The sequence below is a fragment of the Microtus pennsylvanicus genome, chromosome 12, assembly GCF_037038515.1.
Source record: "Microtus pennsylvanicus isolate mMicPen1 chromosome 12, mMicPen1.hap1, whole genome shotgun sequence".
NCBI lineage: Eukaryota > Metazoa > Chordata > Mammalia > Rodentia > Cricetidae > Microtus > Microtus pennsylvanicus.
Genome location: NC_134590.1, coordinates 13,089,309 through 13,102,877, shown reverse-complemented (window position 1 = coordinate 13,102,877; position 13,569 = coordinate 13,089,309). Strand labels below are relative to the sequence as shown.

Below are 13,569 nucleotides of genomic sequence, written 5' to 3'. Positions count from 1 at the left end.
CCTGGGTTTCTTCCCCTTCCTCTATTTCTGTTATCCTTAGATTTGTCTTTCCACAGTTTCCCAAATTTCCTAGATGGTTTTGTGCCAAAAGTTTTTAAAATTTAGCAATTTCTTCGACTGAAGTATCCATGTCTTCTATCTTGTCTGAGATTTTTCTCTTGTTTTTGTTGGTGAGGCTTGCTGCTCAGTTTCCTCCTCAAATTCCTCATTTTTTCACTCAGTTTTCCCTCCGTTTGGGTTTTCTCTATTGATCCTGTTTCCACTTGCAAGTCTTGGGCTGTTTTCTTCATTTTGAACCGCTGTCTGCTTGTGTTTTCATCAACTTCTTCAAGGGATTTATTCATTTCCTCTTTAAGGATGGCTAGCATTTTCATAAAGGGTCTTTTGAAGTTTGTGTCTGCTACTTCAACTATACGTCATTGCTCAGGACCTACTGTGAGTCGCTGGACTCTAGCGAAGGCATATTGTCCAGGGTGTTCCTGTGTTTTACCCTGGAGTATAGATATCTGGTTTGGGAAGATTGTAATTTTGGATGTTGATATCTGGTCTTGTCTTTGTTGAGTGAGTACTCTGTTCCTTGGTTTCTGTTGCTCTCTTTGGATCTTGGGAGAGTGTGGTGGGCTTGTGTGGCCTGGTAGGGAGTGATTCTGACCCTGTCAGGCGTGGCCACTGGAGGTTCCAGTTAGAATGTGTTTCTCGGGATTGGGAGTTGATCTGAGGAATGGCTATGGACTAGAAGGAGGGTGGGCTGAGGGTGCCAGCAGGAGGGTGGAGAGTAGGGGGTGCCATCAGGATCTGCTAATTCCCCTGGGATGGGGGGGGGGGAAGGGGGAGAGGCCACAGTTGGTAGTCTGCTACACGGCTGGGGATGAAACTGGGGGACTGGGTTTAGAGGAGACGAAGAGTGAAGATCAGAATATTGCCAAGCTGCTTGGCTGGCTGGTGAGGCTGCCTGCTGTGGCTGGCTGGTTCCCAGAGAATTCTTGTAAGAGTTGGCAGTTGAGACAAAGGGATAGGGTGGTGTGGTGAGGGAGCCCATAGATCTGTGTGACCTGCTGGAAATGTGGGCAGAGAGGAAGGGGGGCCATAGCAGGTGGTCTGTTACAGAGCCAGGATATGAGACTGGGGGACCAGATTAGGGGGGGTGGTGAAGGCTGTCAACCTGTTTCCATGGTCAGCATCGCTGGTGGGTTCCCAGGGAATCTCCTTGAGAGTGAGCCTAGGAGAGCTGACCGGGGCAGGGCCAGCTCCCATCTTCTGTGAGAAGAAGGCCAGCAAGGGAGGGGAACTGTATAGAGCTGTGGGAAAACCACCTGCTAGCCAGGTTGAGGGGAACATGCGAGACGTTTTCACTTCATTGTGGGGAGGCTGTGATGAGGGGACTTACAGGAAAGTGTCCTTGAATCTGCAGAAAATATTTAGACGTTGAGCCGGTCACTAAATGTCACCATTGCAGAAGCTAGGCTAACATTCCGACCACCAGAAAACAAAGTACACTTTTCCCTGTGTCAGAGTGGCACAGGGTGATGGGAAACTGTATGTAAAATGGAAAGTACAAATTTTTACAGTGAAAATGTAGTTAGTTGAAACAATCTGACCATGACTTAAATTCAGAGTTCTCCTCTGCCTGAGTCCAGCCATTGAAGTGAAGCGATTGTGTTCTGGTGCTGCCCTCTGGTGGTCACTGGTCTTCACAGCGTCCTTTGGTCTGGCATGCTGGTCCCAGGAGGAACAGTGTCCTGCCTCACCTCTTAGATGCCTGTGTTCTTCAGTCACCTCGTGATAACCCCGGGGTCCCTCACATCCCCCTGATGCCCCAGTTCTCAGGCTCTTCTCTGCAGTAGTGTTTTGTGTATCTGTGTGGATACCAGAGGAATTTCAAGGAGCACCCGAGAAAGAGCTTGCTTTTTGTTGTTTAAGATGACCTGAATCTGTACTTGCTCTGCAGCAGTAAAAGTCATAATTTGATTGTAAGCTCTATGACTTTTCCCAGCCATTGTGTAGCCTCCACTGGAGTTATGATTTAAACATGGCGGAGGGAACCTAATGCTTCTCTCCTTATTAGCAATCTAATCCTTAAAAACAAAACCAAGATGACGATAACAGATCAGGGAGATGGGTCAGTTGGTAAAGCGCTTGGTGGGTAAGTCTCAGGCCCCAAGTTCAGTCCCCAGAATTCACAGAAGAAGCCAAAAGTGGTGGGTATATATGTAATCCTCAAACTCCTCTGGCAAGATGAGAGCCAGAGACAGGAAAGCCAGTCAGCGGGGAGGTTTTGGACAGCTTCAGAAACAAGACCGTCCCTCAGCGGCTCCCCAGGCTGTGCTTGAACCAACATGTGTGCATGCTGTGGCTTACCTGTGCGGTGCACTCACACAAGAATAGTAAATAAAAGAAATGCAAAGCTTTTTTAACAGTCTTTTATTTGAGATAATATTCCTATACCATAAAATTTACATAATTAAAATGCACAGTTCTTAGCTGGGCGTAGTGGCAGATGCCTGTTACCCAGCAGTCGGGATGGAAGCAGGAGGATGGTGAATTCGAGGCCAGTCTGGACTACACAGTGCGTTTGGGATCATTGTTGCTGTCATTTTTGAGCTACCGACACGTGCCGTGTGCGCTTTCAAAGCACTGCGTGTGCCAGGCGGCGGGTCGCCAAAGACCATTCCCTGACTCCGTGGTGATCTTTGAGTGACAGAGAGGAAGGCAAAGCTGTGGTGACAGGATGTGGACCTTCCATGGAGGGAGGAGGCAGCCGCAGAGGTCCTAAGGAAGCTCCTCCGATGCTGCTTTCATTGCTCCACAAAGGAAACCCCATTTGTTAGCAGTCTGCCTGTCTCTCTCCAGACCTTTAGAAACATTGTCTTCCCATCTCTCTGCTGGTTACTGCAGGCACAGTGGAACATATCAGGACTTCCTAATCTAACATCTGAATAATACTCTGCTTCTCCGTTCATTAGAGAACGGACACGGAGCCGAAGCCTAGAATTACAAGATTACTAAGAGTATTTCTAAATAACACTTCTTATAAATTACTGCTATTAAGAGAAGGAATGAGGGTGATGAATCAGGTATAAGAAATTAAGGTAGCAATAATACGAGGTCTGAGTCAGTGCACAAGGAGAAACGTTAACACCAAATAAAAAGCAAGGTGGGAATTTAGTGTCATTAGAAAGTCAGCAGTTTTCCCATACTCTGGACAACACGGGGTTATATAAGTAAAATCTATAAATAAACAATGCTGGTAATTTTTCATTTTTTGTTTTACGTGTATGGATGTTTTGTTTGCATGCATGTCTGTGCAGCACATGTATGCAGGGCCCTTGGAGGCACCAACAGCTGCCATGTGGGCGCTGGGAATCAAACCCAGGTCCTCTGGAAGAGCAGCCAGTGCTCTTGACTGCTGAGCCATCTCCATAGCCGCAGTGACCAATTTCTTCCCTAAAAAAACGAGGGTAGTGGATGTAAGGGGCTTGGTTTGTGAGTGTGAAGGCCAAGTTCAGATCTCTAACCCACACAGAACCCAGGAGCGGTGTTGTGCACTGGGGAGGCAGAGGCAGGAGAGTCCCTGGAGCCACTGGCCAGCCAGCCTGGCCATACCATTCCCAGGTTCAGTGAGGAATGGAGATTGATTGAGGATGGTCGCCAGTGTTGAACTCGGGCTCTTTCCCAGCCTCACACGAGCTTTTCTGCGTTTACCCATGTATACGCACACACGCGCGCGCACACACACACACACACACACTCACACGTGTGCAAACTGAGACTCGTATGCTGTTTTTCAAAGCATGCTGTACACCTTGAGGCAGAGTCCTTTTCCCTTCTTTGTTGCCCGGACCACATCTTGTGGCTGCATTAGCCCTGAACTCAGCTTCAAGGGAACAGGACACAAGGGTGGTGTGAAAATTCTCCCAAGCAGGGAGATGCATGTTGGCCCAGCAGTACCCACAGTAATACTGCAGACAGGGGGCGTTGGCATAGAAGTGGGCAGATTTTCTGCCACATAGAGACATGTTTTCTTTTTTATTTATTTTTTAAAGATTTGTTTTTATTTTATACCTATTGGTGTCTCACCTGTCTGTGTGTCAGTGTGAAGGTGTCAGATCCCCTGGAACTGGAGTCACAGACAGTTGTGAGCTGCCCTGTGGGTACTGGGACTTGAACCTGGGTCCTCCACAAGAGCTGTAAGAACCCTTAACCATTGAGCAATCTTTTCAGGCTTGTTACCCCTGACTTTTGAATTCCATATAAGTCATGGAATGTGTGCATATTTGTCTCTCATGTCAAATTTTGTTTGTGACATTTACCTACATAGTTATATATGTTAGAATTTATTCATTTTGAATGCTACGTAAAATTTCAGTATATAAACGTATTTCACAGTGTCTTCCATTTGGAGATACTCTGAGTAGTCACTGTCAGCTTTCTAGTCACATGTCCTGACGTAAACATATACTAATGTCTATATCTGTGCTGGCTCGAGTTCTGTCAACTTGGCACAAGCTACGTTTGTCTGAGAGGAGGGAGCCTCAACCAAAGAAATGCCTGTATAAGATCCCGCTGTAGGCAAGCCCGTAGGGCATTTCCTTATTTAGTGATTGGTGGGGAAAGGTTCAGTGTAGATGGTGCTATCTCTGGGCTGGTAGCCCTGGGTTCTCTAAGGAAGCAGGCTGAGCAAGCCACAAGGAACAAGCCAGTAGCTTCTGCATGGGCTTCTGGCTCCAGGTTGGGCTCCTGCCCTGACTTCTTCCAGGAGTGAACAGTGTGTGTTGTGGAAGTGTAAGCCAAATAAACCCTTTCCTCCCCAAGTCGCTTTTGGTCGCGGTGTTTCCTCATGGGAACAGTAACCCTAATCAGGACTAAGCTCAAGGTTGTTTTTATCTGTAGTCCCTGAAGGTTGTGCCTGTCCATTGTTGGCTTTGTCCTGAGTGCTGTTGTGGGGTTTCTGATGCTGTGATAAACACCTGAACCAAAAGCAACTTGAGAGGAAAGAGTCTATGTCATCTCATACCTGCAGGAAGAGTCCATCAGAAAGTGACTTTCCACAGGAACTCAAACAGGAAGCAACCTGGAGCCGGGAGCTGATGCAGAGTCCATGGAGGGGTGCTGCTTACTGGCTTGCTCCCCATGGGCTACTCAGCCTGCTTTCTATAGAAGCCAGGACCATTAGTCCATGGATAGCATCACCCACAATGGGCTGGGCCCTCCCCCATTAATCACTGATTAAGGAGATGCCCTACGGGTTTGCCTACTGCGGGATCTTACACAGGCATTTTCTCAATTGAGGCTCCCTCCTCTCAGATGACCGGATCTTGTGCCAAGCTGACAGAAATCTAGCCAGCACCTGGGCCTTACTCAAGAGTTCTAGATGCAGGCCTTCCCAGCAGCTCCCTTCCTCCTCAGCATTCCTGGCAGACTTCTATTGGATTTTGTTCATTCTGAGCAGGTCTTTCCCGGGTGTGTTTGGTGCCTACACACGTTGGTTTATTTTATTAGATTGTGAACACTCTTTGGTACTTTGCTTGTTTGTCTAACCCAACACCCGAAATACACGGTACCTGAACTACAGTTATCTAGTTGAGCGGGTGCTGACAGCCACCACTGTTGACAATGTTTAGCAAACAAGCCCTCTTCGTAAAGGTAGCATCTACTAGAGGACAGTCAAGCCTTTGCTCTGACATGGGTCAGTGTTGGGAAGTGAATTTTGCTGAAGGGAGTCTGTCACCAGGCTTAGAACTGAGCATGCTCCGTGGCAGGGGGCATTGCTGTGGATTCTCAGGCCTCTTGGAGATTTAAAGCCTTAACAGCAGAGGCTCCAGGGCGGAGTGTGGGGACCAGATATAAATAGCAGAACACAGTGGGGTAAGGTGCCACTGCCAAGCTACCACTAGGGGTGTTATAAAAAGAAAACCATCCCCAGGCAGCTCTCACTGTCAACAACACCCCATCCTGGAGGGACTATCACCACAGCTGAGCGTGGGAAGCAGTGTGAGCCCGGGCATCGTTTAAACTTCCCGCAAAGGCACAAACACCAGGTAAACATTGGATTTATTTGCTGAAATGAAGACCAGGAAAACGCTGGCCCACAGCTGGCTTGGCACATGCTTGCTGTGTTATACTCCTTTTATTTTATTTTGAGAAAGTTTGACACAGAGTAACAATTTAAGATAACTACAGGTATTTTAATAGCGCTAGACAAAAGAACTGCTTTTGAAGAGAGACAGGAACCTGGAGCCAAGATTAGTTACAAAAAGAAAGGCTATCCTTCTGTCCCCTGTGTCATTAGTTCCCCCTTCAGAATCTAGTGACCGGCAAAATAGAGGGAAATAGAGGTTTTGTTTGAGTTACAGCAATGTCAGCATTGTTGAAGCGTATGTATGTAAGAGACTGGAGGCCTTTAGCACTGAATTGAGTTAGTTAACGGCTCTGGATAGCTTCGGCCGTGAGGATTCTTGTCCTCCTGTCTACCCCTTATGCTCCACAAGTATTTGAATGGATACTGGGCGTTCAGCCAGCGGGCCGCTAGGATCTAGTCAGAATCACTGCCTTTCCCAGTTCAGCCTTGGTTGTGAGAAGCTGGAGGAAGGAGGTCACCTCACGTAGTCCACTCTGTCCTGCTGCTGACCTCACCCGTCCCCTCCCGCCCTCACGGGCTTGCTCTAACTCGCCCAGCAGGTGGGAGAATGGAAGCCATGCACGGGGAAATTTCCTGACCGTTCTCAGAAACTGGGGGCTAGGGGAGCAGTTTGAGAGTGTGGTAGTTTTAGTGTGTAGTTTCCTGTGCGTGCTCAGGGGAGAATTAGAGACGGGAAGACTTGTGCCCAGGGGCGACTCTGGTGGGAAAGGCGTGTCTAAAGTTGCGTGGACGTGGACAGATTTGGTCTTGGAAGCACTGAAGTTCCCTAAGGCTTTATTGGACCTCTAGATAAAATCAAATGGCTCTCGCAGCCACAGGAATGTCCTCAATCTTTCCTACGATCAGAATGACCGCCCACATGAAAATGTACACAGCATGTTCTTTTGCTCTTTTCCCCTAAACCTCTCTGTTAACTGAGTTAAAATTCTCATTCTCATTTAGAAGAGAAAAATGAAGATGGGACATTTTGAAATGGTCACCACCCTGCTGGCAGCCATGACTCTAATGGACGTCTTCCAGGTAACGCTGGGAATGCACTCACTGGGATGGGAGCCTGTAACATTGCCCGAGGAATCTGCACTGAGAGAAGCCACTAGGCAAATTAGCTTGTGAGTAGCTTCCCCTTCATTTTGCAGGTGAGACATACATACGTTAAGTGTAGAAAGTTAAGAAATTAAAATGAAACCAAGAGAACAGAAAAAATTTAACCATAAGCTCCCCCACTCATAGGGAGAGACTCTTAGGGGGTAGTGTAGATAGCCTACATGGGTCCGGTCTCTGTGTGTATAATTTGTTTAAAAAGCAGATTAATACTGAACATCATACTTTAACCTTGCCTTCGAGTCATACTGCAGTGCATTTCCATGTCAATAAATATTCTGGAAATAGCTCCAAATAATGCCACGGTGTTTGACTCCATGTTTGCTATTAGACTACATAATGACTGTTCGCTTGTCGCCTTACCTATAGAAATCTTCTGATTTTATTTGCTATTCAGTGTTTAAAAGCTAATATACTTTATGTATTGTATGAGACAGGCATCGCACATGCCTTTTTAAAGATACCTTAAATTTAAAAACTATATCGATTTTTAGAGCTTTGGCCCACTTTCTAGAGCATTATTGCATGTTCTGTGGCCTGCACAGTCTGTTGCTTGCTCTTTAACTTGAGGCATTGTGCTGTTTTGAAAGAAAATAGCCCCCAAATGGGATGCACCATTAGCAGGTGTGGCTTTGTTGGAGTAGGTGTGGTTATGTTGGAGGAAGTGTGTCATTGAAGGCAGGTTTAGAAGTCTCAAGTATACTCAAGCCACACCCAGTGAGACAGTCTACTTCCTGTTGGCTGCTTATCAACCTGTAGCAGCTCCTTCTCCAGCACCATGTCTGCCTGCACACTGCCACGATGATAATGGACGAAACCTCTGAAACTTGTAAACTACCACCTCAGTTCAATGTTTTCCTTGGTCATAGTGTCTCTTCACAGCAACAGAAACCCTAACTAGGGTGCTGCTGTGAAAGGCCTGAGCATGCTTTTGTCTGAAGGAATGTGACCCTCAGGACTGTGGAAACTAAGGAAGGCAGGTAAACATATGAAGTGCTGCTTAATGGGCCATGGGCCGTCCTAGAAAGAACCTGGAAGATGGTGATGCTGAGTGTGGTTTGAACGGTGGGGAGCTGGCCCACTTTCAGAGAGGAAGAATTTCAGCATGTTGCCTAGAGATTGTTCTTGTGATATTTTGGTGAAAAATATGACTGCTTTTTGCCCTTGCCTGAAGAGTTTTAGATTAATTTCATTGGCAGAAGGAATCTCAGAGCAGCCTAGTCTATGCTCTCTGTTGGGTGATTACTGGTGCCGGCTCTAATGAGGATGCATAGTGAAAAGGAGCAAGCTGAGCAAGGGAAGTTATCTGAGAAGAAAAGGAGCTAAGTCCTGTGTCCAAGGAGATAAACAAATTTAAAAAAATGGATTAAAGGGGGTGGTGACCTCAGGGCAAGATCCCACCCAGCACCCAGTCAAGTTTCCAACTTGTGAAAAGGAATTAAAGGAAAGCTTAGAGCCTGGTGTGGAGATGGACACCTTTAATCCCAGCACTGGGAAGGCGGAGGCTGGTGGATCTCTGAGTCTGAGGCCAGCCTGGTCTAGAGATCCAGTCTCAGGACAGCCAGGCTTAGGCAGTGAAGGGCAGAAAGCTGGTGAAGATGTAATTGAATGAGGGGGCTGTGTTTAGCCCCAGCAAGCAGCAGAACTTGGCAGCTTCAGCCATGTGGTTCTGGCTTTAGAGTCAAGGATAGAAGAAAGGCATTATGGAACCTTCCTCCCTGACTAAGAAAAGCCGCCAAGGCAGGCATGTGTCAGGGGTGTCTTTGAATGGAAGCCTAGAAAGGCCATTCCATGAAACTATGAAGTTGGAACCTAGATTGCCTTGGAGAACCCAAGATATTGGAGATGTCAGATTCATGGGATACCTGCCAAGGAGAGCTGCTAACAGAATGTGGAACCAGCCCCAAGAGGAAGAAGTGTGGTGTGGTCAACAAAGCTGGAAGGGGTTGGAGATGTGAAGATTGTTTTGACATCAGACTTGGAAATGCAGAGTCTGGAGTTTGCACAGCTGGGTTTTGGTCTTGCTTTGGTCCAGTGTTTCCTCACTGTGCTCTCTCCCCTGTGCTTTGGAGCGGTAATGCATATCCTGTGTCATTGTACATTGGAAGTATGCGATCTGTTTTATTTCGATCTTATAGGGGTTTACAGTTAAAGGGATTGCATGAATCTCAGAAGAGACTTTGAATTTTAGACTTTTAAATAAGTTTGAAACTGTTATAGACTTTGGGATCTTTTGAAGTTGGACTGAATGCATTTTGTATTATATGGCTACAAGCCTTTGGAGGTCAGGGAGCAGAATGTAGTGCTTTGAAAGAAAATGGCCCCCAAACGGAGTGGCACTAATGGGAGGTGTGGCCTTGTTGGAGTAGGTGTGGTCTTGTTGGAGTAGGTGTGGTCTTGTTGGAGTAGGTGTGGTCTTGTTGGAGTAGGCGTGGTCTTGTTGGAGTAGGTGTGGTCTTGTTGGAGTAGGTGTGGTCTTGTTGGGGAGAGTGTGTCACGGTGGAGGTGGGTTTAGAGGCTTCATATGTGCTCAAGCCACACCCAGTGAGACAGTCTACTTCCTGTAGCAGCTCCTTCTCCAGCACCATGTCTGCCTACACGCTGCCATGATGATAATGGACTGAACCTCTGAAACTGCAAGCCCACCACCTCAAATAAATGTTTTCCTTTATAAGAGTCACTGTGGTCATGGTGTCTCTTCACAGCAAGGGAAACCCTAACTAAGACAGACATATAATTGAGATCCCCTTAAAAACGTTTTAAGCCATACCCTTTAGTGGTTTTTAGTGTCTCTGCGATGTTGTCCAGCAGTAACTGGGGTGGCATAGCTTGTCACCCCTCTCGAGAGACGCACTTTGCTCCTGGGAAGTCAGTTCACTCCTCCCCTGTTCTCAAGCAGCCGGTGAGATTTATGGACACCAGCAGACTGGAAGCTTGCATCATATGGCTTTTGTGCTTGGTTTCTTTGGCTTAGCACACTGTTTTCAAAGCCCATTCATGTTGCGTCATATAGTAGTATCCATTCTTTTCATTTATGAACACTAATGCCATTACATGGCTGGGTCATTTTGTTTATCAATCAGACCTCTGGGTTGTTCTACTTTATGCTGACTAGGAATAGAATTGCCAAAAATTTCTGTGTATGCGTTTCTGTATAAATGTTTCCAATTCTCTTATATATTTATTCTCTGGAGACTCATACAAGCACTGTTGCTAGCCTTATGTAGTATTTACATGAATACCTAGTTTTACCTATGTAAGTGAACGTGGGTTAGCCAGGCTGTACTATACTGCATGACAGAATCGCACGTTATTGTGAACATACGTTTCATGGGTATATATGTAGAGTAGGGTCATTTCCTTTCTGGTGGGCAGGACGCTGTGCCTTGTGCAGCTTTGCCTTTCAAGTACTGGCTTGCCGCACATCATATTAATATCTCTTAATGTTTTCCCATATAACTGGCTTCTTTTCCGAATCACCAAGGTCATTTCCACATATTTAAAATGAACTTCTGGTAGTTGAAGTTCCTCGCCATGAGCTTTTGTTTAGGTGGCTGTGTCAGAGCTCGCTCTTCTCTTCTCACCTTCCGTACCTGCCCCTCCGTGTGTCTATTCATCTCGCCTTCCGTACCTGCCCCTCGTGTGTCTATTCATTTGTCCTGAATGGCGATGGCATTTAGGAGCTTTGCCCACCGCAAGGCACGCACTGTTCAGAACACACAATCAGCTCTGGTGTCTGGCCAGAAGGCTTGCTGTCTAAAATTAGACATGTCAAGACTGCCCTGAGGCCTCGGGAAAAGACAGGGACATATTGGATCAACCCTGATGTGGCGTGAGGAATGTGGGAGGCAGTCTCCAGTCTGATGTCTTATGTTTCCGTCTTCAAGATAGATCACGCTTTGGTACTCAGGCTGAACTCTGGTACACTCTGTGCTACAGAGCAAAGTGCATTTCTTAGCTGTGAGACCCATGGGACTTGATTTCTGAAGCTCAAGAAACTGACGGACAGACCTGGGAGCATGCGCGTCTCAGTGACACCCAGCTGGAAGTGCTATGGCCAGGAACCGTGTCCGGAGCTGGCCCACTTAGTTGTCTCTTTGGAAAATGTTTTCTTTTGTTTGGCAAAACTAGACTCTTTTAAAGGTATTACATGTGGGCCTCATCATTGGAACATTCTAATGTTTTAGAAGCAACAGAACATTTTGGTTAAGAAGGTAAAACTCTGGAACCAGAGTGTCTGGGGTCAAATACCAACACCATGTCTCAGTATCTTAGTTTCCTTCTCTTTAAAGAAAAGGGTGGAAGGCAGGCTTGGGTGGGGCCGGAGAGATGGGTGGCCACGAGCACCTGATGTGCTTACAGAGAACCTGGGATTGAGTTGCCAGCACCTGCTGGACTCACGGCCCACCTGTGACTCTAGTTACACCACCTTCTGATCTCCTCGGGCACCAGGCACGCTGTGATGACTTCATGTACGCACACAAAACACTAACGCTCATAAACTAAAAATAAACCTTTTAAAGAAAAGGGTGTTAGTGATAGTACCCGTCCCGAGGGTTCCTGTAAGCATCACGCGAGGTAATTCATAGGGAGCATTTAGTGCCAGCACACAGAAAGGGGATGTTTGTGAGGCCGGGAGAGAAGACAGCCCTAGGGATGCCTGAGACGGACGTGTCCACAAATGGCCATATGAACAGATGGTTCATTTAATGGTTCTAGGCAGTACTATTTGGTCTTAGACATGGTCTTTGGGCATCCAAACAAAAGTAGGCAGTTTGACAATCTTGGCCTTACAGCCTCGTCCCCCTTCCAAGTGCCCTTAACTTTCTTTATCCCCCATGGGATTACAGGAGTGGCTGGTGAAGTTCCTAAACCTGCGGTGGCCTGGGGCTCACAGTTTTAAAGGGAAAGAGGTGGGATTTTGGAGAGGGTTTTGGGATTGCTGGGCCTTGGGTACCTGCTTTTACTTGGGGCTGGAAGTGCATGTCAGAGTCGAGAGAAATACCCATAGCAATGGGATATACTTCATAGTTAAAAGGGGATGGTTAAAAGTTAAAAGTTAATAGAGAGTGGGCATAGTGCCCAGAGAGAGAATTATATCAAATAGAAATTCGATTTCAAGAGTGTTCCTTTCCTTTTGCTTTGAAGGTGAAGGCGGAAGTGTTAGACATGGCGGAGAATTCATTTGACGACGAATACCTGAAGTGCAGCACCAGGATGGAAATTAAGTATGTTCCGCAGCTGCTCAAGGAGGAGAGGGCAAACCATGCGCTCCTGGAGACTGTGTGGGGTAATGCAGAGGTCCTGTGGAAATCTCGGAAGGCTCAGATCTCGCCCCCCATGAACTTCAAGGATTCCCATGGAATAGCCCTGACGGCGTTCGTAACAGAGGCTCAAGCACAAACTCCCTTTTACCACGAGTTCAACAGGGCTGTGACGTTGATGGGCCAGTCCCGGAAAGACTACATCTATGACTTTCCCTTCAAGGCCTTTCATTTTTACCTGGTAAGAGCACTGCAGATGCTGAGAAGACCTTGTGAGGACAGCTACAAAGAGGTGGTGTACCTCACACGCCCAGACACTTCCATACTCGAAGAGCAAACCCAAGCCCGGCTGGGCAACTTCACACTGGCATATTCAGCTAAACCCCTGACAGCTGGCAACGAACCATTGCTAACCATCTACACCTGCTATGGGGTTGACGTGGGAAGATTTTTTGAGAAGAAAAGAGGAGGAGTTGTTTTAATACCTCTGAGTGAGGTTTTTCAAGTGTCGCAGGAAGGAACCAGCAATAACCTTCTTCTCCAGAGCATAAACAGGACCTGCAGCTACTACGAGTGTGCGTACCTTGGGGGTAAGTGTCTCAGTCGTGACCTGGGTTTTTCTGAGAGGAAAGGAGTGGGGTGCAGGCCCCAAGAAGTGTATGGGAGGGAAGGAGTGGGGTGCAGGCCCAGACAGGTGTCTGGGAGAAAAGAGTGGGGTGTAGACCCAGGAGAGCAATGTGTGCTTGCAAGGAGAGATGACACCAGCCATTTGCAGTATCACATTCTCGGACCGCGTCTTCTCCACAGCTCAGGTGTTGTCTAATACGCATACTTAATTACTAAAATTAAAAAATGAAGCAGTACAGAGGTGAAGAAATGCCCATTTTGCCCTGCAGGGTTTGGCAATGGTCAGAAACATTTTTGGTTGTCACAACTCAGGAAGAGGTGGGATTGCTGTTGGCCAGGAATGGCTAAACAATTCTTCGGACCCTGCCAAAACAAAGAATTATCTGGTCTAAAATGTCAGCAGTACTGGTGTTGAGAAATCCCATTACAAGTCATACA

General features: G+C 47.0%; 1 protein-coding gene across 15 annotated transcripts in view; it reads left to right on the top strand.

Moving 5' to 3' along the window:
• Art3 (ADP-ribosyltransferase 3 (inactive)) overlaps positions 1-13,569 on the top strand; it is a 93,272-nt gene that overhangs the window by 60,739 nt on the left and 18,964 nt on the right. For 12 of the 15 annotated variants that reach the window (XM_075944176.1, XM_075944174.1, XM_075944173.1 and 9 more), the window contains exons 1-3: positions 5,891-6,038; positions 7,082-7,159; positions 12,389-13,094. In XM_075944176.1, coding sequence (XP_075800291.1) covers positions 7,091-7,159; positions 12,389-13,094 — 775 coding nt within the window. In that variant the 5' untranslated portion in view covers positions 5,891-6,038; positions 7,082-7,090. Of the gene's footprint in view, positions 1-5,890; positions 6,039-6,656; positions 6,679-7,081; positions 7,160-12,388; positions 13,095-13,569 lie in introns of those variants that run through there. The other 3 variants (XM_075944161.1, XM_075944167.1, XM_075944162.1) reach the window with 2 other exon arrangements.